Source organism: Amphimedon queenslandica, unplaced genomic scaffold, assembly GCF_000090795.2.
Source record: "Amphimedon queenslandica unplaced genomic scaffold, v1.1 AMPQUscaffold_13508, whole genome shotgun sequence".
NCBI classification, from domain to species: Eukaryota; Metazoa; Porifera; class Demospongiae; order Haplosclerida; family Niphatidae; genus Amphimedon; species Amphimedon queenslandica.
Window position 1 is genome coordinate 86,721 of NW_003546256.1, and position 22,005 is coordinate 108,725.

Sequence of the window (22,005 nt, forward strand, 5' to 3'; positions counted from 1 at the left end):
GTCAGAATGATAAAACTTATTCTGATGATGCTCCTACATGTGAACGTAAGAACAAGACATTACATTCTTCAAGCCACTTCATTATATTTCTATTTCATTAGCTGTTGATTGTGGTGCCCCTGATCCAGCAGATCCTAATGGTTCAATACATTTCACTACTACCACTCTTGGGAGCAGAATTGTTTACAGATGTAACAGGGGTTTTAATACTGTTGGTAAATCTGTGTCCATTTGTCAAGCAAATGGCCTATATTCCAACCCAGCTCCTGTCTGCGAACGTATGCTGTTACATCTTTTTAACTAAAAATATTATCTTTATTTTCTAGCTGTTGACTGTGGTGAACTTGAAAAGCCTAAAAATGGTGATGTAACTTACTATCCAGGAACTTATTTCACTTCAACTGCTACTTTCAGATGTAAGAAAGGATTCAGACTTACTGGTAGTGAAGTACGTACTTGCCAAGCCGATGGAACATGGTCAGGAGAAAAGACAGGCTGTCAAAGTAAAAGAAAATCAACATGTAAAATTCATTTATTAGTATACTTTTAGAAATCCAGTGTCCTAAACTTAAACCTCCACAGTATGGCAAAGTTTACACCTCTGGTCAATATCCTGGTGATTATGCTGTCTACAGCTGTCGTTATGGATACAGTTTGAGTGGCAAGAACCGCAGAGTATGTCTTCACAATGGTCAATGGAGCGGATCTGCTGCTCAGTGCAAGAAAGATGATCATTATGGAGGATCCTATGGAGGAGGATATGGTGGCTCATACAAGGAACATGAATATTAACTTTTGAAACAAAACATTTAATGTATAATGTGCATAAAATACTGATTATTCTATGGATAATTTTTGCTGATTAAATTTAAATTTGCTGATTAAATTTAAAATTTAAAGTGCTAAGCTGTTCATGCATGATCATTTTGACACTATTAGTATTTTGGCTTGTAATGGAGGATTAGGTCATAACACATTTGTCTATAAACAACACTTAATGGATTAATTTGACTATCATTAATGCATTTGTACTTATCACAAATTCAAAACAATGCCATCAAGCTGCAGTTTGCCAAATTAACTTATCCTTAATCATTAATGTAGCTATGCAATAAAGTTCATGCAAGGCGTGGTGCATGTTTGGTGTAAAGAAAAAGATGGCGTATTTCGAAAAGGATATCCCACGTGTATACTCTACATTATTCAAGATGTTTTTAGTCATAATCCCCACCTTTAGCCTGTTAATTGGTTTCAGTTCTGCTTCTACCATTCATTTAATCCCACACAGTCACTGTGATGCTGGATACAGGCTCAGCTTTGATGACTATTACAAATCACAAGTCCACTCCATCCTAGATTCAGTCATACAAGCACTCCACGAGGACAAAGCAAGGAAATTTGTATGGGAAGAAGTCTCTTTTCTATCAAAATGGTGGATGGAGGATGCAAGCACAGAACAGAAGGACACATTAAGAGAGTTGCTAAGCGAGAAGAGGCTTGAATTTATTGGTGGAGGTTGGGTCATGCATGATGAAGCAGTAACTAATACATATACCATCAATACTCAGCTAAGTCTTGGGCTTGATTTCCTCAGTAAAGAGTTGAATACTAGACCGAAATACGAGTGGCACATAGACCCATTTGGTCACTCCTTGCTGATGCCTGAGTTATACTCAGCTCTCCAATATAAGGGGATAGTCATCAACAGGATACCTAATGATATAAAGCAAAGAATGCGAGAGACTAAGAGTCTGGAGTTTTACTGGACTTCGCCTTATTCAAACGCTAGCATGTTTACGCATGTCCTTGGCGAACATTATTCAACTCCGACAATGCTTGGACTCGACACTAAAGAGAGAGCAGAGTCTTTTGTGTCAACTTGTAAGACTCGCCTCTCTTGGTCGCGTACAAATCATCTACTCGTTCCTTTTGGAAACGATTTCGCATTCTTCAATGCCAGCGAACACTTTAGCACGATGGACAAAATAGTTGCATACATTAATTCTCGTTCTGATGACTTTGGGATGACAGTGCAATATTCGACGCTAAATGACTATTTTACAGCTGTACTCAATTCTGGTGCATCATTCCCTTACGTTAATGGTGGAGATTTCTTTCCATACATAGCTTGCTATCCTTGTCTCTCTGAGAGATGTAATGGCGTGAAAGGAGTATTAGACTCTCCGTGTGGGTATCTGATTGACGATGGATACTGGAGTGGGTTTTTTACTTCAAAGCCTTCCCAAAAAACATTAGCCCGGAAACAAAACTCAGTAACATTTGCGCTACAATCATTGCTAGCTTTCAGTCAAACCAATGATGCTCATGTACTGGATTCATTATTGTTGTGCAAGGAGACACTCTCATTACTGTCTCATCACGATGCCATTACTGGAACTAGCTTTCCTAATTGCTATGAAGACTATGATAACAGATTAATGTCTGCAATTTCTTCTGGCTTGAATAGCACCGCCATTTTAAAAGTAATACCCTGCTATTTATTTATTTTATTTTTCTTTTTTTTCTCAATAGGAAATTGCATTGTGTGGTAAACAGGTGTCGTTGTTGAGTGCTGATATTCCTAACACTTTACAGAAATTAAATGATGACAATGTTGCGGTAGCTGTATTGTACAATCCTGATGGACATAATAGGTTCATCATTATAAACAATTGACATTTTCTAAAGCATCTTTTAAATTTAGGTCACTTTATTCTGAGATCGATCTCCCGCCCAGTCTTTGTGTACAGGTATTCATGAACATTATTATTAATAATATGAATGCAAATACATTTTATGATGATACAGGTCTCTGAATTATCAACCAGTGGAGAGTTGCTGTCCATACCTTACCAACAAGTGAAGGATAAAGTTTACATTCCTGGACAATTTGAACCTTTTGGTATAAAAGTGATGTTTGTGACTAAGAAGACTTGCTCCCAGGAGAAACAAGAAGGTAAGTATAATCATGATGATGATGACTATAATCATACTGCCATTTATAGGCAGTAATGCTGATAGAGCTATGACTCTAAACAATGGTGTAATATCCTTATCGTTTGATGCATATAATCGGTTGAGTGAGTGGAGCAATTCCATCAGCAAAGATGATATGGAAATATCAGTAAATTTTGTCGAATATTTTGAAAAAAAGGCTCCCAGTTTTGTACCACATTCGGTCTGCGATGGGACCAATGTGTATACGTTTGTACCTGATGAAGGCTCAAAGGCTGTTATTAATGATACGACAGTATGGATTTCATTCTTGCTATAATGATCCATCATTCTTTTTATAGGTTCTGCCTATCATTCAAACTGCTTCTGGTCCTCTTATGTGGGAAATACAACAAAATATACCAACTGTAATATTACTATGATAATAATAATAATAATAATTCTACCATGCCACCTTGCGATTGACCAATCAGATTGCAGTATTAGAGGTCAATTATTTTCATATTAACCTAGCTCGTAAAAATATAAACCTATCTCGTTAAATAATTAATTGATTGGCAGTTTGGTACTCTACGCTTATGCTCTTATTAGTCCATTTATCAAGTTTGGTTGATTCTTTACTGGCCTAGCCTGTTAGATATGTTGTATGTATGTCAACTGTGGTCTTATTATCAGCAGCTGGTAGTTAATAAATACCATAGAAACCTCTACCTCGGTGTATAACCTATACTTATTATTATTACTGTTATATTAGGATTCTTGCCCTATCAAAATTGCATATAGATTATTCAAGCCAATCAATAAAAATGATTTATACAATTATTTCGTTGAAGTACAGCCTACGTAAGTATGTATTGTATTATGCTATCATTCTAGCTTCTAATATTTCGTAGAGTTGGTCCTCTTCCTGATTTACGGGATATGTCAATTAGTATAGCCTTTAATACTAATTTAAATTCAAAGAATAGCTTTACAACTTACACTAGCGGATTTTACCCAATGGTATGATGCAATATTGTCCATAATTATTTTTATTTATCCCAACTAGTCAAGAGTATATGAAATGGATGTTCCTCTTCAGGTCAGTTGTCACTGCAATATGAACTGGAATAAAAAGAAGCAACTACACCGTATAGCCCATGGTTTTTCCCGAAAAATGGCTAAAAATCTCTTCCAATTTTTATTACATTTTCTAATGCATATTAATGTACTTATGCTATGTAGAAAGTTTGAGCTGATTCCGACTTAAATTTTTTGAGTTATAGCCATTTTATGAAATATGTCAAAATCTGAAAAAATCCCTGTACTATAGCCCATGGTTTTTTCCGAAAAATGGCTAAAAAATCACTCCCAATTTTTATTACATTTTCTGAGGCATATTAATATATTTATGCTATGTAGAAAGTTTAAGCTGATTCCGAATTAAATTTTTCGAGTTATAGCCATTTTATGAAATATGCCAAAATCTGAAAAAATCCCTGTACTATAGCCCATGGTTTTTTCCGAAAAATGGCTAAAAAATCACTCCTAATTTTTATTACATTTTCTGAGGCATATCGATGTACTTATGCTATGTAGAAAGTTTGAGGTAATTCCGACTTAAATTTTTTGAGTTATAGCCATTTTATAAAATATGCCAAAATCTGAAAAAATCCCTGTACTATAATAGCCCATGGTTTTTTCCGAAAAATGGCTAAAAAATCACTCCTAATTTTAATTACATTTTCTGAGGCATATTGATGTATTTATACTATGTAGAAAGTTTGAGGTAATTCCGACTTAAATTTTTCGAGTTATAGCCATTTTATGAAATATGCCAAAATTTGAAAAAATCCCTGTACTATAGCCCATGGTTTTTTCCGAAAAATGGCTAAAAAATCACTCCTAATTTTAATTACATTTTCTGAGGCATATTGATGTTTTTATGCTATGTAGAAAGTTTGAGGTAATTCCGACTTAAATTTTTCGAGTTATAGCCATTTTATGAAATATGCCAAAATCTGAAAAAGTCCCTGTACTATAGCCCATGGTTTTTTCCGAAAAATGGCTAAAAAATCACTCCTAATTTTTATTACATTTTCTGAGGCATATCGATGTACTTATGCTATGTAGAAAGTTTGAGGTAATTCCAACTTAAATTTTTCGAGTTATAGCCATTTTATAAAATATGCCAAAATCTGAAAAAATCCCTGTACTATAGCCCATGGTTTTTTCCAAAAAATGGCTAAAAAATCACTCCTAATTTTAATTACATTTTCTGAGGCATATTGATGTATTTATACTATGTAGAAAGTTTGAGCTAATTCCGACTTAAATTTTTCGAGTTATAGCCATTTTATGAAATATGCCAAAATCTGAAAAAATCCCTGTACATGTACATGTACATGTATATCTACATCTATATCTACATCTACATCTACATCTACATCTACATCTACATCTACATCTACATCTACATCTACATGCATGTACATGTACAGTACATGTACATGTACATGTACTGTACATGCCCATGATTTTTTCCAAAAATGGCTAAAAAATCACTCCCAATTTTTATTACATTTCTAATGCATATTAATGTATTTAGATTACATAGAAAGTTTGAGCTGATCCCGACTTAAATTTTTCAAGTTACTGCCATTTTAAAAAAGATGCCAATTTAAAAAATACTAGATAGCCCATTAAAAAACCATACACTTGTATCATCATACTGCTATTACTATTTCACATTACTATAATCACCCCATGTCTGTTAATTTATATCTAATAGAAGAATTATTATCCATTGGTTGGAAGAGCTCATTTAAGAGACAATGGTGACAATAAAGCTTTTGTAATAGCTACTAAGAGGCCAATGGGAGTGACTGCTAATGAAGGAAGAATGGAACTACTTACTCATAGGTATTCAGTGTTTTATTTTGGCAGATTTTTATTTGCTATAAAAATACATTTTGTGATCTTTAATTTGTTCGTAATTTACTATCAAATTTATTAGACGCCTACAAATGTTAGATGATCCAAGAGGAGATGATACTTCAATTATTAACGATACAATGCTACTTGGACTAATAAACTCAGCTGGTAGATAACAATACAACTAATAGCAGCAATTAATATTGTTATTCTACTGTAGATGTTGATAGTGTTTCATTGCATGGTATGCAGCAGATCCAGTCACCAATATTAGTTCATGTTGCTGTTGTTGAAAATAAAGAAAAGTGGACAACATCTTGTTCTACTGACTCATGGAGCCCATTCAGTCAACCAATGGATGATGTAAATATAATCCCATGTCATCTCTCTTTAGTTTCTTGTCTATGCTTTTTCTCATTTTCCTTGATAGAATATACACATTATCAGTGTTGAAAGATTAACCGCATCATCAACTGATTCTAATCACAGGATTGGAATGAGGTATGCACACACACACACGTACATCATTAATTGATCATAGTAAATTAGATTAATAAGTGTTAAAGGCGTGACTCGTATCAATTTAGCTGACTTTTTAAAATGGACGATAAAGGAAATAACTGAAACGACTCCAGACTTTGGTATAGTGAAGTCAAGTAATGTCACAGCCATTGACTTACTTCCAATGAGAATGGCCTCACTTATACTAACAGTAGAGGAAACTTTTTAAATGTAACTTTTTGTTTGTTTGCTTGCTTGAGCTGAATAAGATTTTTTTAATATTATTATTATGTAAACAAATTTTTTAAGAGATAAAAGATGAAGGTAGGCACAATAAAATGGTTGGCCTCCATTACAAAAGACAAAACAAAAGAAATGAAAAACAAATAAAAATTATTGTAAATGCCTAGAGATAAAGATACATTTACTTGAGCACAAAACATACTGTGATACAGAAATTTGAGCAGATTTCACATTTTATTAAATTTTAAGTTGTACTATAGATCTATGCTTGGAGTTTTGTGAATTCATGACCTCACTTTCTCTTACTTTACAATTCCAGTGGCACTATAGGTAATTGTAGTCATACTACGTCAGCTCAAACAGTAAACAACTTATGAAGTGGATCACATGCCAATAGTCAATACAAATATGCTTGTTAGGTCTAGAGGAACATCAATTTAATGCTAAAAGTAGGAAAAGTAAGAGCCTTTAATGAAAAATGTGGCACACCTTTAATCAAAGATATGGAAGGACAGAATAATTGAGTAGAGCAGCAACAAACAATGTCTAATGGCCTGTACCAGTATAAAAGTAGCCTCAGAGTAAGAGAGGGAAAGAGATCAAGTATTCCTTTTTTTCTGATAAAGAAATGGCAGCAATGAAGCTTCGATTGCTGATTGTACTTGCACTGTGTGTTGCAGCATTGGCAACACTTCCAACAAGGAACTACAAAAAATACTACCACAAAGGAGAACTACATCATTCACCTCATCCTTCACCACCTTCTCCACCTTCACCACCTTCTCCACCTTCTCCTCCAAGTAAAAGTCCTGAGGATTTCCCACCTGGTACACATAAAAAGTATGGGCCAGGGTCTCCTCATCCTCCAACCATACCTGGTAAAAAACCAAGAGAACATCATATAGGAGAAAAATATGAACCAGGACCTCCTCCTCCTCCTCCTCCTGGTAGAAGACCTGGGGGTCATAAACCTGGGGATAGTACACCTGGTAAAAGACCTGGGGGTCAGCCTCCTAATAAATATATAGGAGAAAAATATGAACCAGGACCTCCTCCTCCTCCTCCTGGTAAAAGACCTCCTCCTCCTCCTCCTCCTGGTAGAAGACCTGGGGATCGTACACCTGGTAAAAGACCTGGAGGTCAGCCTCCTAACAAATATATAGGAGAAAAATATGAGCCAGGACCTCCTCCCCCTCCTCCCTCTCCTCCTAGTAGAAGACCTGCGGATCGTACGCCTGTAGAGTATAAACCTCACCCACCACCTCCTCCAGGTAAAAAAGGACCAGAGGAACATGGGCCTGATACCCCACACGTAGGAGGAAAATATAAACCTGGTCCACCTGGAAAATATCATGGTAAAGGAAATCATGGCTATGGTGGAAAAGTACCACAGTACAAAGGTAAAAACATTATCTAGCATTAAACTATAAACTTAGTCTTTTTTCAGACTGTCCTGAACTCAGGGATCCACACTATGGCAGTGTTAAGGTCAGTGGTTACTCTCTGCACCAAAAGGCTATCTATTCATGTGATCATGGATACAAGCTAGTTGGATCACCTCACAGAGCATGTGCCTATGGGAAATGGGAAGGAGAGGAGCCAGAGTGTAAACGTAAGGGAAACTGATCATAATTAAAATAATTATTGTACTAAATTTTTTCCAGCAAAAGTTAGATGTCCTCAGCTTAAAGACCCTTATTATGGTACTGTTAATATCACTGGTTATTATCCACACAAGAAAGCAATTTATTCCTGTCATTATGGATATAAGCTAGTCGGATCACCTTATAGAAAATGTGCCTATGGAAAATGGGGAGGAGATGAGCCAGTTTGTAAACGTAAGTATAATATAATTATTAAATTTTAACCTATGCTTGTATATTTTATAGCAAAATTTAGATGTCCTCAGCTTAAAGACCCATACTATGGTACTGTTAATATCACTGGTTATTATCCACACAAGAAAGCTATTTATTCCTGTCATTATGGATATAAGCTAGTCGGATCACCTTATAGAAAATGTGCCTATGGAAAATGGGGAGGAGATGAACCAGTTTGTAAACGTAAGTATAATATAATTATTAAATTTTAACCTACCTATGCTTGTATACTTTACAGCAAAATTTAGATGTCCTCAGCTTAAAGACCCACACTATGGTACTGTTAATATCACTGGTTATTATCCACACAAGAAAGCTATTTATTCTTGCCATTATGGATATAAACTAGTTGGATCACCTTATAGAAAGTGTGCCTATGGAAAATGGGGAGGAGATGAACCAGTCTGTAAACGTAAGTATAATATAATTATTAAATTTTAACCTATGCTTGTATATTTTATAGCAAAATTTAGATGTCCTCAACTTAAAGACCCACACTATGGTACTGTTAATATGACTGGTTATTATCCACACAAGAAAGCAATTTATTCCTGTCATTATGGATATAAGCTAGTCGGATCACCTTATAGAAAATGTACTTATGGAAAATGGGGAGGAGAAGAACCAATCTGTAAACGTAAGTATAATATAATTATTAAATTTTAATCTATGCTTGTATATTTTATAGCAAAATTTAAATGTCCTCAGCTTAAAGACCCACACTATGGTACTGTTAATATGACTGGTTATTATCCACACAAGAAAGCAATTTATTCCTGTCATTATGGATATAAGCTAGTCGGATCACCTTATAGAAAATGTGCCTATGGAAAATGGGGAGGAGATGAGCCAGTCTGTAAACGTAAGTATAATATAATTATTAAATTTTAACCTATGCTTGTATATTTTATAGCAAAATTTAGATGTCCTCAGCTTAAAGACCCACACTATGGCACTGTTAATATCACTGGTTATTATCCACACAAGAAAGCTATTTATTCCTGCCATTATGGATATAAACTAGTTGGATCACCTTATAGAAAATGTGCCTATGGAAAATGGGGAGGAGATGAGCCAGTTTGTAAACGTAAGTATAATATAATTATTAAATTTTAACCTATGCTTGTATATTTTATAGCAAAATTTAGATGTCCTCAACTTAAAGACCCACACTATGGTACTGTTAATATGACTGGTTATTATCCACACAAGAAAGCTATTTATTCCTGCCATTATGGATATAAACTAGTTGGATCACCTTATAGAAAATGTGCCTATGGAAAATGGGGAGGAGATGAACCAGTTTGTAAACGTAAGATAAACTTGGATCTACGAATGTGCCAATAATTCTTTTTTAATAGCAATTCTGTGCAGTAAACCCCATGGTATACCATATGGTGGCTACAAAGGTGGTGACATAAGGATTGGAGGAACAGTAACCTACTATTGTGAGAAATATTACAAGTTGGTTGGAAATAACAAAAGGAAATGTCTCCCCAATGGAAAATGGGGTGGAACACAACCAAAGTGTATACCAGACCGCTGTCCAAAGCTGCCACCTCCAGAAAATGGATACATAAAGCATAACTATGAGAAACAAGAACTAGTCTACTTCTGCAAACATGGATACATACTAGTTGGACCATATGTTAAAAAGTGTTCACCTCATGGAAAGTGGATAGGAGGAATTCCGAAATGTAAACGTAAGTTTTTAGTTGTATAAGCCACAATACTATGTATTGTTCTTCAGCTATTGACTGTGGCCCATTGCCTGCTATTGCTAATGGAGCTGTATCAGTTTCTCCCGATACAAAACTGGGCAGTTCTGCTACATACACCTGTGATAAAGGCTACACACTTAATGGATACCCAACTAGGGAATGTCTTGCCAATGGTGAATGGTCCAGCAGGGAGCCTTCGTGCATACGTGAGTTGAAAACCTTCTCATGCTTACATTTTATGCACTGAAAGGTATAATTATATTGCTTTTTCATGCTGTAGCTATTGATTGTGGTCAACTTAACAATCCAGTCAATGGTCAAGTCCAGATTAGCCCAAACAGCGAACTGGGAGGACTTGCTATTTACCAGTGTAGGTTTGGCTATGAATTGATAGGAACAGCCACAAGGATATGTCAGTCTGATGGAAGATGGAGCTCAAGGTCTCCTGCATGTCGAAGTAAGACAAAAGGAACTTGCATAAAATATAATGTAAACACTTTGATACTTAGAAATAACTTGTGGTAGTCCTCCCTACCCAAATCCCAACGGAAGCATACGAGTAATAAGTAGACGATTGTTTGGTAGAGCTATTTATGAGTGTAACAGTGGATATTTCTTAAGAGGATCAAGATCAGTTTATTGTAGACAAGATAGAACTTGGTCAGACAAAGCACCACTGTGCGTTGGTAAGTTTATTAATAGTAATATTCACGATTTTGAATTATACTATAGCTGTTGATTGCGGTTTACCCGATCCTCCTGATCCAAATGGCTCAAAGACAGTGACAAACACAAAATTCAATGGAAGAGTGAAATATGCTTGCAACAAAGGATTCAACCTAGTTGGACACAAAGAGGCAATATGCCGAGCTAATGGGATGTGGTCTAGTGATGCTCCAGCTTGCAGACGTAAGTGCCCATTATGTACTAGTATAGCACAATGTTCCTTTTATAGCTATCGACTGTGGAAAGTTAAAAAATCCAAGTGGTGGAAAGGTTTCTTACTATCCGGACACGGCGGTCTACTCTGTTGCAACGTACGTGTGTCATGCTGGAAGTCTCCTGGTTGGTAGCTCAACACGTAAATGTCAGCCAAACGGAGAGTGGTCAGGAGAGGAGCCTACTTGTAAAAGTAAGAAAGAATTAAACACGAAAATGAGACAATTTTTGCCCTAAATTTAGAAACTCCATGTCCCAAACTTCAGCCACCACATCATGGCAAAATATACATGTCTGGCTATTATCCTGGTGACTATGTGACAACTAGTTGCTCTCATGGCTATAAAATAGTTGGAAAGCCACGTCTAGAGTGTCTCTACAATGGCTACTGGTCAGACCCACCTCCACGATGCATCAAAGAATCAAGTCATCCTGACAAAATTCAATATGACCACTCTCTAAAAAAATATGAATGAACAGAAATCTCCTGAGCTTTTATATTATGATATTATTATATTATTGTCATGAAATTATATAAATTATTATACTAATTTGTATTACTTAAATTTATTTTGATAAATAACTTCACTAACTAAATTTGTGAAAGTAAAAGCGTTCATTGTGATCTAATTTGAAATTTTAAAGTTGCTCCAAAATTTGACCGGAATCAGTTCAAACTAAATATATATATATATATACAACATAAGAACACATATATATGTATCAGAAAAAAATATAAAATTGGTATATAAATTCTCTACTAGCCAATTTCAACCAATGTCCCTGTACTACAATACAAGGTGTTGGGCCTGATTTTGGAGCAACTTTAGAAATTCATAAAAAATCAAGTTGTGATCAGAATCAGCTGAAACTTGCCACACAACATAAAAACATGTATATGTATGAAAAAAAATTATAAAAATGGTGAATTCTTTCCTAGCCAATTTTGAAAAAATTTGGCCAATGTCCCTGTACTACAGTACAGGGTGTTTGGCCTGATTTTAGAGCAACTTTAAAAATTTGTAAAAAATCCAATTTCGACCTAAATCAACTCAAACTTGCTACACAACAAAAAAACATGTATATGCATGAGAAAAAATTATAATAATGGCAAATTCTCTCCTTTTCATTTTTGACAAAAATTTGGCCAAAGACCCAAGGCTATAGCCTTTGGTCGCTGACCCAATTTTTTGATAATTAGTAAAAAATCTAAATTTGATTGAAATCAGCCCAAGGTTGATGCACAACATGTATAAAAAATTGCAAAAATGGAGAATTCTCTCCTTGTGCTAATTTGTAAAGGAAACAAGGGCAATTAGGATTCCAAATGGCTGAATTATTCCAACTGCATGACTATACCCAAACTAACAAGAATGAAAAATTAAAATTTTACTCTTTTGAAGCAAATTCTACTCTAGAGGGCAAGTCTAGCTATACTCGAGACTAATCGATACCTTATTAGATAAATTGCACTCACAAATCATTAAGACACATTAAGACTAATGGTAGACAATTAAACCACTTTCATCAAGGTAAGTGTTGATATACAAATAATGCAGTTAGGAGTGACTGTTTAGACTAGTACATCACTTGAAGTTAATGGCACAACTACTCCCAGCACAAGTAGATCAAGATAGTCTTATACTAGTTACCAAGAGTTCATAATACCTAAAGATATTGATTTTTTCTTATTTGGTATTATGTACTCTTGCTATTACTTTAAAACACTTTGGCACAGCCTAAATATGCTAGCTAATCTATAAAAGGAATGGCTGCCAGTAAAGCTACAGATATTATAATTGTTAGCACCACCACAACAAGATGCTTCTTAAAATCCTGTCATTGCTAACTTGTCTACTGTGCTTACAAGAAGTTAGTGCTACTTATGGCTACAGAACGAAATGCCACAAACCCAACTCTCCTTTGAATGGTAACGTAACAATGACAAGGAGTCATTTTGGTTACCAAAAGCTCATCTACTCGTGTAATACTGGATACAAACTGGTAGGAAGACAAACAAGGACTTGCTACAATGGTGCATGGGCTGGGTATCAACCCATCTGCCAGCCAATTAGTGAGAAATACTTTACATGCCAAGAACACTATACATATATATTAATATATATATATATACTTACTTTTATTAGATGATTCGTATAAAAGGGTGCATTACTCTTGCAGTCCTGGTTTCGTATTAATTGGGAAAAGCAATGTTGAAAATGAAACACTAGAAGGAATAAAACCAGATGAATGTTACACGAATCACTTAACATGCAAACGTAAGTATTATTAAACAATGCAATCTTAAGAGAGGATATTTTGCTTTATAGCAGCTGTTAAATGTATGTCACTAACTGCTCCTACCAATGGAAGTGTCCAATTCAACTTTGGCACAAATCTTAAATCCCGTGCCACATTTTCTTGCAATGCCAACTTGACACTGATTGGAAGCTCCGTCAGAGAATGTCAACCTGATGGGAACTGGTCAGGGAAACAGCCAGTTTGTAGAGGTAGGCCCAAACACAAATACAACAGTCATAATAATCAAATTATCGTTGTTATTCATCGAACAGAAGCTAACGATTGCCCCAAGCTACAGCCACCACACTACGGGAAGATATACGTTACTGGTTATTTCCATGGAGACTACGCAATGACTAAGTGCTATTATGGTTACAGGTTGATTGGGAAGGCCCGTCTAGATTGCTTACACACTGGAAAGTGGACTGGGGTGATTGGGAGGTGTGTAAAGCAAAGGAGCTACTGGAGACCATTTTATTATTAATAAAGTGAATCAAGACATCTGCATTATATTAAAACTATGACAAAACTCAATACTATTATCGTATGCAAATTTGTTTTTATAATTATTAAAAATGTAGTCTTAAGGTGATAATTCATTTTTTTATAAATGAAAGATGCTGTAAAATTTGGCTGAATGGTGTGTGATATCAAATTGAGGCTACTGTAATCAAATTAAAGACTTGACAATGCTTGCATGGTAGCTTAGACATACTACAAAAGGTGCTTTGTCTCAACAATAACATAAAAACATTTACTAACAGACTTTATTATAATACTACCATAACACACTTTCCTAAGAACACTCATTAACAATTTGACAGCATCAAGAGTCTTCAATATAAGTGATAACCAGTAAATTAGACACAATGGACAACAAGCAGAAAGTAATTGGCTATGCAGAGACAAAACATTGGAGCAGCATTGTCCATGACAAAGAGTGTTAAAAAATTAAGCCAATAAAGGGTAAGCTCACAACCCAAACCATCTTATAGCCAAACAAATTCACAGAATGTTATATAAAGAAAGAAACAGACACACATACAAAGTCTATCAAAAACAGAACAATGAAGCTCTCTATCTTTTTCTTAGTAACTGCAGTAGCAGTGCTGTTGCTTGCGATAATTGCAGTATCAGAAGGAACTAGATCTAGATCTAGTAGCAGTTCTGGAACTAGATCTAGTAGCAGTTCTGGAGCTAGACATTGCAAGAGACCGAGCTACTTTAGAAATGGCCGATTCTACTTTTCGAGAGCTCTTGCAAGACGAACGCATTATAAAATTGGATCAGTTCTAGAAATGAGATGCAACACTGGATACAAACTGATTGGATCAAAGTATCTAAGATGTGTTCGTGGGAGGAGTGGGAGTGTTGGATGGTCAGGCAGACTAGCCATCTGCAAGCCAAGTGAGTAAAATTGAGGATTAGGTTTCATTCCTGCATTGTAGTACATTAATAATGCTTTGCTGCACTATTGCTTTTCATGCAGATGATAGCAGAAAGAAGTGTCCATCCCTTCAAGCTCCATCTAATGGCTATGTCAGCATTAAAGGAAGGCAAGCATTCTATGGTTGTAAAAATGGTGCCAGTCTTCAAGGAAACAGGATAAGAACATGCCAAAGTAATGGGCAATGGGCAGGCTCAAAACCATGGTGCAAATGTAAGCTCCATTTGATAATAAGCCAATTAGGGTAATATGTGAAAACATTGACTCTTTGTAGCCAAAATTATCAACTGTGGTGATCCTGGTACACCAAGAAATGGGTTCAGAAAACTAAGCAGGACAACACTAGGGTCAATTGTAGTATACTCTTGTAAAAGTGGGTTCTATCTTTCTGGAAATAGCAAGAGAAAATGTCAATCAAATAAGCAATGGTCAGGAAAACTACCAATATGCAAAGGTACATATAAAACCATTAAAAAATTACTGAATTTACTGATTTTATATATATATAGCTAAAGTTATCAACTGTGGTGATCCTGGTACACCAAGAAATGGGTTCAGAAAGTTAAGCAGGACAACACTAGGGTCAATTGTAGCATACTTTTGTAAAAGTGGGTTCTATCTTTCCGGAGATAGCAAGAGAAAATGCTTATCAAATAGGCAATGGTCAGGAAAACTACCAATATGCAAAGGTACATGTAAAACTGTTTTTTAAATTTACTGAATTTACTGATTTTTCTATATAGCTAAAGTTATCAACTGTGGTGATCCTGGTACACCAAGAAATGGGTTCAGAAAACTAAGCAGGACAACACTAGGGTCAATTGTAGCATACTCCTGTAAAAGTGGGTTCTATCTTTCTGGAGATAGCAAGAGAAAATGCTTATCAAACAGGCAATGGTCAGGAAAACTACCAATATGTAAAGGTATATGTAAAACTGTTTTTTAAATTTACTGAAGTTACTGATTTTTCCATATAGCTAAAGTTATCAACTGTGGTGATCCTGGTACACCAAGAAATGGGTTCAGAAAGTTAAGCAGGACAACACTAGGGTCAATTGTAGCATACTCGTGTAAAAGTGGGTTCTATCTTTCTGGAAATAGCAAGAGAAAATGCTTATCAAACAGGCAATGGTCAGGAAAACTACCAATATGCAAAGGTACATATAAAACCATTAAAAAATTACTGAATTTACTGATTTTATATATAGCTAAAGTTATCAACTGTGGTGATCCTGGTACACCAAGAAATGGGTTCAGAAAGTTAAGCAGGACAACACTAGGGTCAATTGTAGCATACTCATGTAAAAGTGGGTTCTATCTTTCCGGAGATAGCAAGAGAAAATGCTTATCAAATAGGCAATGGTCAGGAAAACTACCAATATGTAAAGGTAAGGTAGTTTATATGTTAAATAGGAATTCATTACACTTTGAATAATTGTAGCACTTTGCCCAAAATTATCAGCACCATCTAATGGAAAAGTGCAAGTTGAAGGAGTCAAGAAAGGATCCAGTGCTAGATACAGCTGCAATGATGGATACAAACTAAGAGGAGACACTACTAGAATATGTCAGGAAGGCGGACAGTGGTCTGGACAAAAGCCAACCTGTCAAGGTAAAGGAGTATAAATGAAACAATTATAATTTTTACATGAACGTAGCTGTGACATGTCAGCGTCTTGGTGCTCCAAGGAATGGAGGAGTTCGCTTTGACTCTCTCACCAAAGGCTCAATAGCTACATATATTTGTAAAAATGGCTTTAAACTGGTTGGAAATAAGAAGAGGCAATGTTTAAAAACTGGGCAGTGGTCTGGAATGGAACCAATCTGCAAACGTAAGAATCACAAATAATGAAAATGTCATCTCTCTCATTATTTCATCATTAGCAATTGATTGTGGTGACCCTGGTACACCTGAAAATGGTAATAGAGAGTTTGAAATGACAACAGTAGGCTCCATCGTGACATACAGTTGTAGAAAAGGATACTATCTTATTGGAGATAGGAGGGAATGCTTAGCTAACGGACAATGGTCTGGAAAACTACCAATATGCAAAGGTAAGGTATACGTTAAAATAGGGATTTATCACACTTTGAATAATTGTAGCACTTTGCCCAAGATTATCAGCACCATCTAATGGAAAAGTGCAAGTTGAAGGAGTCAAGACAGGATCCAGTGCTAGATACAGCTGCAATGATGGATACAAACTAAGAGGAGACACTACTAGAATATGTCAGGAAGGCGGACAATGGTCTGGACAAGAACCAACCTGTCAAGGTAAAGGAGTAAAGAAATAGCTCAGTGATCATAATTTTTACCTATGTCATCTAGCTGTGACGTGTCAGCGTCTTGGTGCTCCAAGAAATGGAGGAGTTCGCTTTGATTCCCTCAGCAAAGGCTCAATAGCCATATACACTTGCACAAATGGTTTTGAATTGGCTGGAGATCAAAGCAGGGAATGTTTAAAAACTGGGCAGTGGTCTGGAAGGGAACCAACCTGCAATCGTAAGATTTTTAAATGTTAAAACTATACACTTTACTATTTCATCATTAGCAATCGATTGTGGTGACCCTGGTACACCTGAGAATGGTGATAGAGAGCTTGACAAAACAACTCTAGGCTCCATCGTGAGATACAGTTGTAGAAAAGGATACTATCTTGCAGGAAACAGTGAGAGAGAGTGTTTAGCTAATAGACAATGGTCTGGAAAACTACCAACATGCAAAGGTAGTAAGCAAGAGATCATAATACTAATCATTTTGTTGTCTTTTTATCATAGCTTTCTGTCAAGAATTATCAGCACCTTCCAATGGCAATGTGCAAATTGAAGGAATAAAGCCAGGCTCAAGTGCTACATACAGCTGCATTGAGGGATATAAACTGGATGGGAATGAGATTAGAATATGCCAAGAAGGTGGAGAATGGTCAGGAAATGAGCCAATCTGCCAAGGTAAGATTAAAATTATCATATACCGGGTTTGTTAATGCTGCATTATAATTATAGCAGTAACTTGTCAGAGTCTTTCTGAGCCTAAAAATGGAGGAGTTCAATTTACATCTCTAGTCAAAGGCTCTATAGCGACATATTCTTGTTTTGATGGCTTCAAATTGATTGGTAAGGTAAACAGACAGTGCTTGGCAACTGGTCAGTGGTCTGGAGAGGAACCAACTTGTTACCGTAAGTTACTAGTGAACTAGATAACTCATTCTTCTTCTAACAGCAATTGATTGCGGTAGTCTGTCTCCACCAGTTAATGGTGCAGTGGATATGGATGGAACTACAGCAGGATCAATAGCTACTTATTCTTGTCAGTCTGGTTATGAGCTGGCTGGTGTTGAAACCAGAGAATGTCTCAATAGTGGAAAGTGGTCTGAAGAAGCTCCAACTTGTGAAGGTAAGGACTAAGGAGTATGTACAAAATATATAATCATCATGTTCCTATTTCTCTTATGGCAGCTGTTGATTGTGGAGGTCTAGATGCTCCAAAAAGTGGAGCTGTTGAACTCAGCGGGACTGTTCTAGGGTCAAAAGCAACCTATTCATGCTTCTTTAGCTATAAATTGGTTGGAGTAGAAAGCAGAGAGTGCCTGCCAAGTGGACAATGGTCAGAAGAGCCACCAACTTGCGAATGTAAGAGAAACAAAAAAGAAAACTTGTGAATTATCAAACTTTCCTTTAAAAATAGCTATCAAGTGCAAGGAGCTCACCAATCCAGAGAATGGTAAAGTCAAATTCGTTTCAACACTCCTTTCCTCGATAGCAACATATTCCTGTAATGATGGATTCATTTTGAGTGGAAAAAGCAGGAGAGAGTGTCAGATCAATGGAGAATGGTCAGGAACTGAGCCAAGTTGCATCGGTAAGTCTATGCATGCCTAAAACTGAAAAAAATTTTAATTTGCTATTATTTTTTTAAAAAGGTTGCAACTCAAAAATTTTAAGTCAGGTTTGGCTCAAACTTTATGCACAGCATAAGGACATCATTATGTATCAGAAAATTTAATAAAAATGTGAGAGTGATTTTGAAGCCATTTTTGGAAAAACCATGGGCTATAGTCCATGCTTTTTGCCAAAATTTGCTATTTTTTAAAAAGGCTGCAACTCAAAAATTTTAAGTCAGAATCAGCTCAAACATAATACACCAGAAAATGAAATTTAAAAATTGCATGTTCATGTCACTGATGCATCATTAAATTTTAGAAATTCAGTGCCCTGTACTGAAAAACCCCAAGCATGGCAAAGTGATTATAACAACAAGAAGCATTGGCTCAAAAGCTTACTATACCTGTCAGAATGGATTTAGACTCTCAGGAGATGGAAGCAGGACATGCCAGGAGAGTGGAGAATGGTCAGGGAATGAACCAGTGTGTGTTCCCATTAAGAGTGAGTATAACTAAAATAATGAATCATATTACTAAGCCCTTAATACATATTGTACATGTGAGTAGTTTGGTTGCATCCATTACATAACTTATGAGTAAGGAACATGTGCCTGATACATATATAGAGTATGCTCCATAATACCCACAAACACTTTGATGTCAAATTCTCTAGTAGCTTATGCGATTACACATATACCTACATGTACCTACCACACACACACACACACACACACACATTTACACAATACACATACATGTAAGTGTATTATCATTTATCACTTTATTGCTCACATCCATAGATACCGACTGCAAGGCACTACCACATCCAGAGAATGGTCTTGTTATAGCAAAGGGTCTAACAGTTGGTTCCAGGGTCTATTACTCGTGTGACTATGGATACAACCTGACCAAAGGCTCTGAAGTCCGTATCTGTCAAGAGAACCTCCAGTGGAGTGGCACTGCCGGAATATGTGAAGGCAAGTTTAAGATAACAATTTTAACAGCTCCCATATACATGTACATATCTGTCTCTTCTCTTTAGCTGTTCGCTGTCGAGTCCTGTCTTCTCCAGCCAATGGAAAGGTTTCCTTTATATCTCATCATTTTCTAAGCGAAGCTACATACAGTTGCTATGATGGCTTTGAATTGGTTGGTCCGCTCTTCAGGAGATGTGAAGGCGATGGGTATTGGACGGGAGAAGATCCAGTCTGTTCAAAACAACAATTAAACAAATAACAACAATAACTATTTATTATTATTATTATTATTACTTTTTCAGTTGTGCCTCTGTATTTTAGTATTCAACTATTCCCCCGATTTTTCTGAATAATAGTAATGGTAGTCAAACTAGGAGCGATATCCATATCTGTATTCTGGAGTACCGTTCCCCTTCATTTAAAAAACAATTGTATTTTCTCAATAATGAATAAACACAAGAGCTTAAATAAAAATATAAGTTATAACAGCTCTCCATTCCTTTTAAAATAGTATACCAGTATCTATCAAACTAGCCTAGCATATACAATATCAGTAACATAATATCATGTAAAGGCAAAACTAGTCTTAGTCCGTCTTTTGCTTCGGAAGTAAATGTCGAAGTAGGAAAGTGTAAGTTTTCCCACTAAACAGGAGGCAGAAAGTTTGATGTCCAACGGCCAGTATTCGATAATAAGGACCGTAGAATGGGTCACCGGTTGCTGGACAAAGCATGAAATTCAAATTGACCTGTGTCAGCTATGAATGACATTGAAACAAGGCATTGATCACATTGAAAATGAAGCCAGAACTCACAATGCCAATCGGCTGCATGATATACAAGTGATGAATCCCAAATATGCTACCGGTAAAAAAAGACCAAGACATTTCCTTAAAGGGTTCGAGGACTTTTATACCTTGATAGGAAGTATTAAGTGTGTAATGTTCGTATTAGGGCTTCTGTGACTTACCCCAGGAATAAACCAGGTATGGTGGCACTACGAAGAAAATCATAAAATGTTGTATCCAGTATAAAGGAATTTCACCATGATACTGAAAGTGAAAGAGAAAAAACTAATAGAAAATGACAGATGAGAATGAATTACGTGTCTTGCATGAGTATCAGGTAATATCATAGCAATAAAGGCACCATACAAATAATGAATAACAAGTCTAGAGAGAGAGAGAGAGAGAGAGAGAGAGAGAGAGAGAAAGAGAGAGAGAGAGAGAGAGAGAGAGAGAGAGAGACTCTAAATAAGCAAAGGAAGGCATAACTCAAACGTTTACCTTAGGACAGCAACAGATGTTGGAGATGGACTTGAAGCCAACAAGTAAATCTACAAGAAGAGAATACTCATGACAGCTACAAATAATTGGCACATAGTCATACCATAATTCTTGGTGTTAATACATGTACATGTAGTACTGCTTTGATTAGCTACCACTAAAAAAAGCAATCTACTCTTGATTAAAATCATACATGTACCTTATCAAAACCGTGCCATTTTAACATGTAATACATTGGCATTTCACTTAGCACTATAATATACGTGTTGGGTGTACATGCATAACACATTCTAGGCATGCAGGGCACGTAATATGCAATTTTATTTTGTCATTGACACCAATTCCATCTCATAAAACTAAAATTCATTATGCTCAGCTAAAATTAATCACTAACCAGTGCTATAGTAATGACATGACAAGGATTTAGAAGGTAGAGGACTTGCTTGGATGCCAATTTGAAACCAAGCTCAATGCCAAATACAAATGTAAGCAGGACTAGTAATAACTTTTGTGTTCTGAAAGATTGAGGCAGTTTGATGTCTTTGGCTTTGGGAAGTGGGCTACAGGTCCTGATACCAATAGTAAATGTGACAGCCATTAAAACAGTTGCTGAAATAAAAGAAAAAGTGACTTTATAATTATGCTGTCACGTGTAATAAAACAGTTTCTATGCTCATACACACCTATTCCCGTGTCCAGAAGCATAAGTTTCCTGTCTAAGTAGTTGGTACACTCTTCTCCTCCATGCCCAGGTATGTCTGATCTAATACCTCCATACAGTGCTCCCTGTACATTAACAAGAAGAGTGCTCAAGGCTCGGCTCAAGGACTCCATTCTGTTCAAATCTAGTTATTAAAGTTACTTAACCGCCAAATTAATAAGTAAATAACTGCTTCTTAAGAATGGGCGGGGATGAATTAACACCCACGCAAAGGGTGGAGCTGGTAGGTTTTAGCACTTTC

The 22,005-nt window shown here is 36.1% G+C and overlaps 6 protein-coding genes across 20 annotated transcripts in view; 5 read left to right on the top strand and 1 right to left on the bottom strand.

Annotated features, from left to right (window-relative positions):
• LOC100639719 (sushi, von Willebrand factor type A, EGF and pentraxin domain-containing protein 1-like) overlaps positions 1–792 on the top strand; it is a 1,849-nt gene extending 1,057 nt beyond the window's left edge. The window contains exons 6-8 of the mRNA XM_020007883.1: positions 102–278; positions 327–503; positions 551–792. Of these exons, the coding sequence (XP_019863442.1) occupies positions 102–278; positions 327–503; positions 551–792 (596 nt within the window). The remainder of the gene's footprint in view (positions 1–101; positions 279–326; positions 504–550) is intronic.
• Positions 793–1,149: 357 nt separating this feature from the next.
• LOC105316536 (epididymis-specific alpha-mannosidase-like) lies at positions 1,150–6,696 on the top strand. Of its 2 annotated transcripts, none has more exons than XM_020008084.1 (14): positions 1,150–2,483; positions 2,533–2,654; positions 2,705–2,750; positions 2,809–2,956; positions 3,006–3,250; positions 3,297–3,362; positions 3,710–3,798; positions 3,849–3,957; positions 4,004–4,036; positions 5,726–5,856; positions 5,951–6,036; positions 6,089–6,231; positions 6,299–6,369; positions 6,418–6,696. In XM_020008084.1, exons 1-14 carry the CDS (start codon positions 1,158–1,160, stop codon positions 6,596–6,598), a joined length of 2,796 nt encoding a protein of 931 aa, XP_019863643.1. In that variant the 5' UTR covers positions 1,150–1,157; the 3' UTR covers positions 6,599–6,696. The 2 variants fall into 2 exon arrangements, with proteins under 2 accessions (XP_019863643.1, XP_019863647.1); XM_020008088.1 differs by having other exon boundaries at positions 6,410–6,501.
• Positions 6,697–7,229: 533 nt separating this feature from the next.
• On the top strand, positions 7,230–11,759 carry LOC109592646 (sushi, von Willebrand factor type A, EGF and pentraxin domain-containing protein 1-like). Of its 10 annotated transcripts, XM_020008046.1 has the most exons (17): positions 7,230–7,517; positions 7,641–8,012; positions 8,060–8,224; positions 8,277–8,450; positions 8,502–8,675; positions 8,731–8,904; positions 8,956–9,129; positions 9,181–9,354; positions 9,406–9,579; positions 9,631–9,804; positions 9,854–10,195; positions 10,243–10,419; positions 10,494–10,670; positions 10,723–10,899; positions 10,946–11,122; positions 11,169–11,345; positions 11,396–11,759. In XM_020008046.1, exons 1-17 carry the CDS (start codon positions 7,241–7,243, stop codon positions 11,626–11,628), a joined length of 3,492 nt encoding a protein of 1,163 aa, XP_019863605.1. In that variant the 5' UTR covers positions 7,230–7,240; the 3' UTR covers positions 11,629–11,759. The 10 variants fall into 10 exon arrangements, with proteins under 10 accessions (XP_019863605.1, XP_019863602.1, XP_019863615.1 ...); XM_020008043.1 differs by having other exon boundaries at positions 7,230–8,012; XM_020008056.1 differs by lacking the exon at positions 9,181–9,354 and having other exon boundaries at positions 7,230–8,012.
• A 1,182-nt stretch (positions 11,760–12,941) lies between these two features.
• LOC109592733 (sushi, von Willebrand factor type A, EGF and pentraxin domain-containing protein 1-like) lies at positions 12,942–14,033 on the top strand. 2 transcript variants are annotated; one of them, XM_020008121.1, is made up of 4 exons: positions 12,942–13,226; positions 13,300–13,431; positions 13,486–13,662; positions 13,726–14,033. In XM_020008121.1, the coding sequence occupies exons 1-4, from the start codon at positions 12,974–12,976 to the stop codon at positions 13,935–13,937; spliced, it is 774 nt and encodes a 257-aa protein (XP_019863680.1). In that variant the 5' UTR covers positions 12,942–12,973; the 3' UTR covers positions 13,938–14,033. The 2 variants fall into 2 exon arrangements, with proteins under 2 accessions (XP_019863680.1, XP_019863674.1); XM_020008115.1 differs by having other exon boundaries at positions 12,943–13,226; positions 13,483–13,662.
• Positions 14,034–14,495: 462 nt separating this feature from the next.
• Positions 14,496–20,114, top strand: LOC100639847 (sushi, von Willebrand factor type A, EGF and pentraxin domain-containing protein 1-like). Of its 4 annotated transcripts, none has more exons than XM_020008029.1 (21): positions 14,496–14,860; positions 14,943–15,113; positions 15,175–15,354; positions 15,410–15,589; positions 15,644–15,823; positions 15,878–16,057; positions 16,109–16,288; positions 16,342–16,512; positions 16,559–16,732; positions 16,785–16,955; positions 17,005–17,175; positions 17,230–17,403; positions 17,453–17,626; positions 17,679–17,849; positions 17,904–18,077; positions 18,121–18,294; positions 18,357–18,530; positions 18,586–18,759; positions 19,101–19,283; positions 19,582–19,758; positions 19,824–20,114. In XM_020008029.1, the coding sequence occupies exons 1-21, from the start codon at positions 14,521–14,523 to the stop codon at positions 20,015–20,017; spliced, it is 3,867 nt and encodes a 1,288-aa protein (XP_019863588.1). In that variant the 5' UTR covers positions 14,496–14,520; the 3' UTR covers positions 20,018–20,114. The 4 variants fall into 4 exon arrangements, with proteins under 4 accessions (XP_019863588.1, XP_019863590.1, XP_019863595.1 ...); XM_020008031.1 differs by having other exon boundaries at positions 17,907–18,077; XM_020008036.1 differs by having other exon boundaries at positions 15,175–15,322; positions 15,558–15,589.
• Positions 20,115–20,187: 73 nt separating this feature from the next.
• Positions 20,188–21,908, bottom strand: LOC100639974 (transmembrane protein 164-like). Its single transcript, XM_011411491.2, has 7 exons — positions 21,727–21,908; positions 21,438–21,652; positions 21,044–21,093; positions 20,863–20,929; positions 20,728–20,809; positions 20,573–20,673; positions 20,188–20,515 (listed from the first exon to the last, which is right to left on the bottom strand). The coding sequence occupies exons 1-7, from the start codon at positions 21,875–21,877 to the stop codon at positions 20,345–20,347; spliced, it is 837 nt and encodes a 278-aa protein (XP_011409793.2). The 5' UTR covers positions 21,878–21,908; the 3' UTR covers positions 20,188–20,344.
• Positions 21,909–22,005: the final 97 nt, after the last annotated feature.

Coding starts and splice junctions, on each gene's coding strand:
- LOC100639974 (XM_011411491.2), bottom strand. CDS start 21,877: ATGGAGTCCTTGAGCCGAGCCTTGAGCACTCTTCTTGTTAATGTACAG. Junction 21,653..21,726: donor GCTTCTGGACACGGGAATAG/GTGTGTATGAGC, acceptor CTTTTATTTCAG/CAACTGTTTTAATGGCTGTC. Junction 20,930..21,043: donor ACATCTGTTGCTGTCCTAAG/GTAAACGTTTGA, acceptor CTCTCTCTCTAG/ACTTGTTATTCATTATTTGT.
- LOC105316536 (XM_020008084.1), top strand. CDS start 1,158: ATGGCGTATTTCGAAAAGGATATCCCACGTGTATACTCTACATTATTC. Junction 2,751..2,808: donor CGCCCAGTCTTTGTGTACAG/GTATTCATGAAC, acceptor ATGATGATACAG/GTCTCTGAATTATCAACCAG. Junction 3,958..4,003: donor CTAGCGGATTTTACCCAATG/GTATGATGCAAT, acceptor TATCCCAACTAG/TCAAGAGTATATGAAATGGA.
- LOC100639847 (XM_020008029.1), top strand. CDS start 14,521: ATGAAGCTCTCTATCTTTTTCTTAGTAACTGCAGTAGCAGTGCTGTTG. Junction 16,733..16,784: donor AATGGAACCAATCTGCAAAC/GTAAGAATCACA, acceptor TTTCATCATTAG/CAATTGATTGTGGTGACCCT. Junction 18,078..18,120: donor AGAGGAACCAACTTGTTACC/GTAAGTTACTAG, acceptor TTCTTCTAACAG/CAATTGATTGCGGTAGTCTG.
- LOC109592733 (XM_020008115.1), top strand. CDS start 12,974: ATGCTTCTTAAAATCCTGTCATTGCTAACTTGTCTACTGTGCTTACAA. Junction 13,432..13,482: donor GAATCACTTAACATGCAAAC/GTAAGTATTATT, acceptor TTTGCTTTATAG/CAGCTGTTAAATGTATGTCA. Junction 13,663..13,725: donor GAAACAGCCAGTTTGTAGAG/GTAGGCCCAAAC, acceptor TTCATCGAACAG/AAGCTAACGATTGCCCCAAG.
- LOC109592646 (XM_020008043.1), top strand. CDS start 7,241: ATGGCAGCAATGAAGCTTCGATTGCTGATTGTACTTGCACTGTGTGTT. Junction 8,676..8,730: donor AGATGAACCAGTTTGTAAAC/GTAAGTATAATA, acceptor TATACTTTACAG/CAAAATTTAGATGTCCTCAG. Junction 9,130..9,180: donor AGAAGAACCAATCTGTAAAC/GTAAGTATAATA, acceptor TATATTTTATAG/CAAAATTTAAATGTCCTCAG.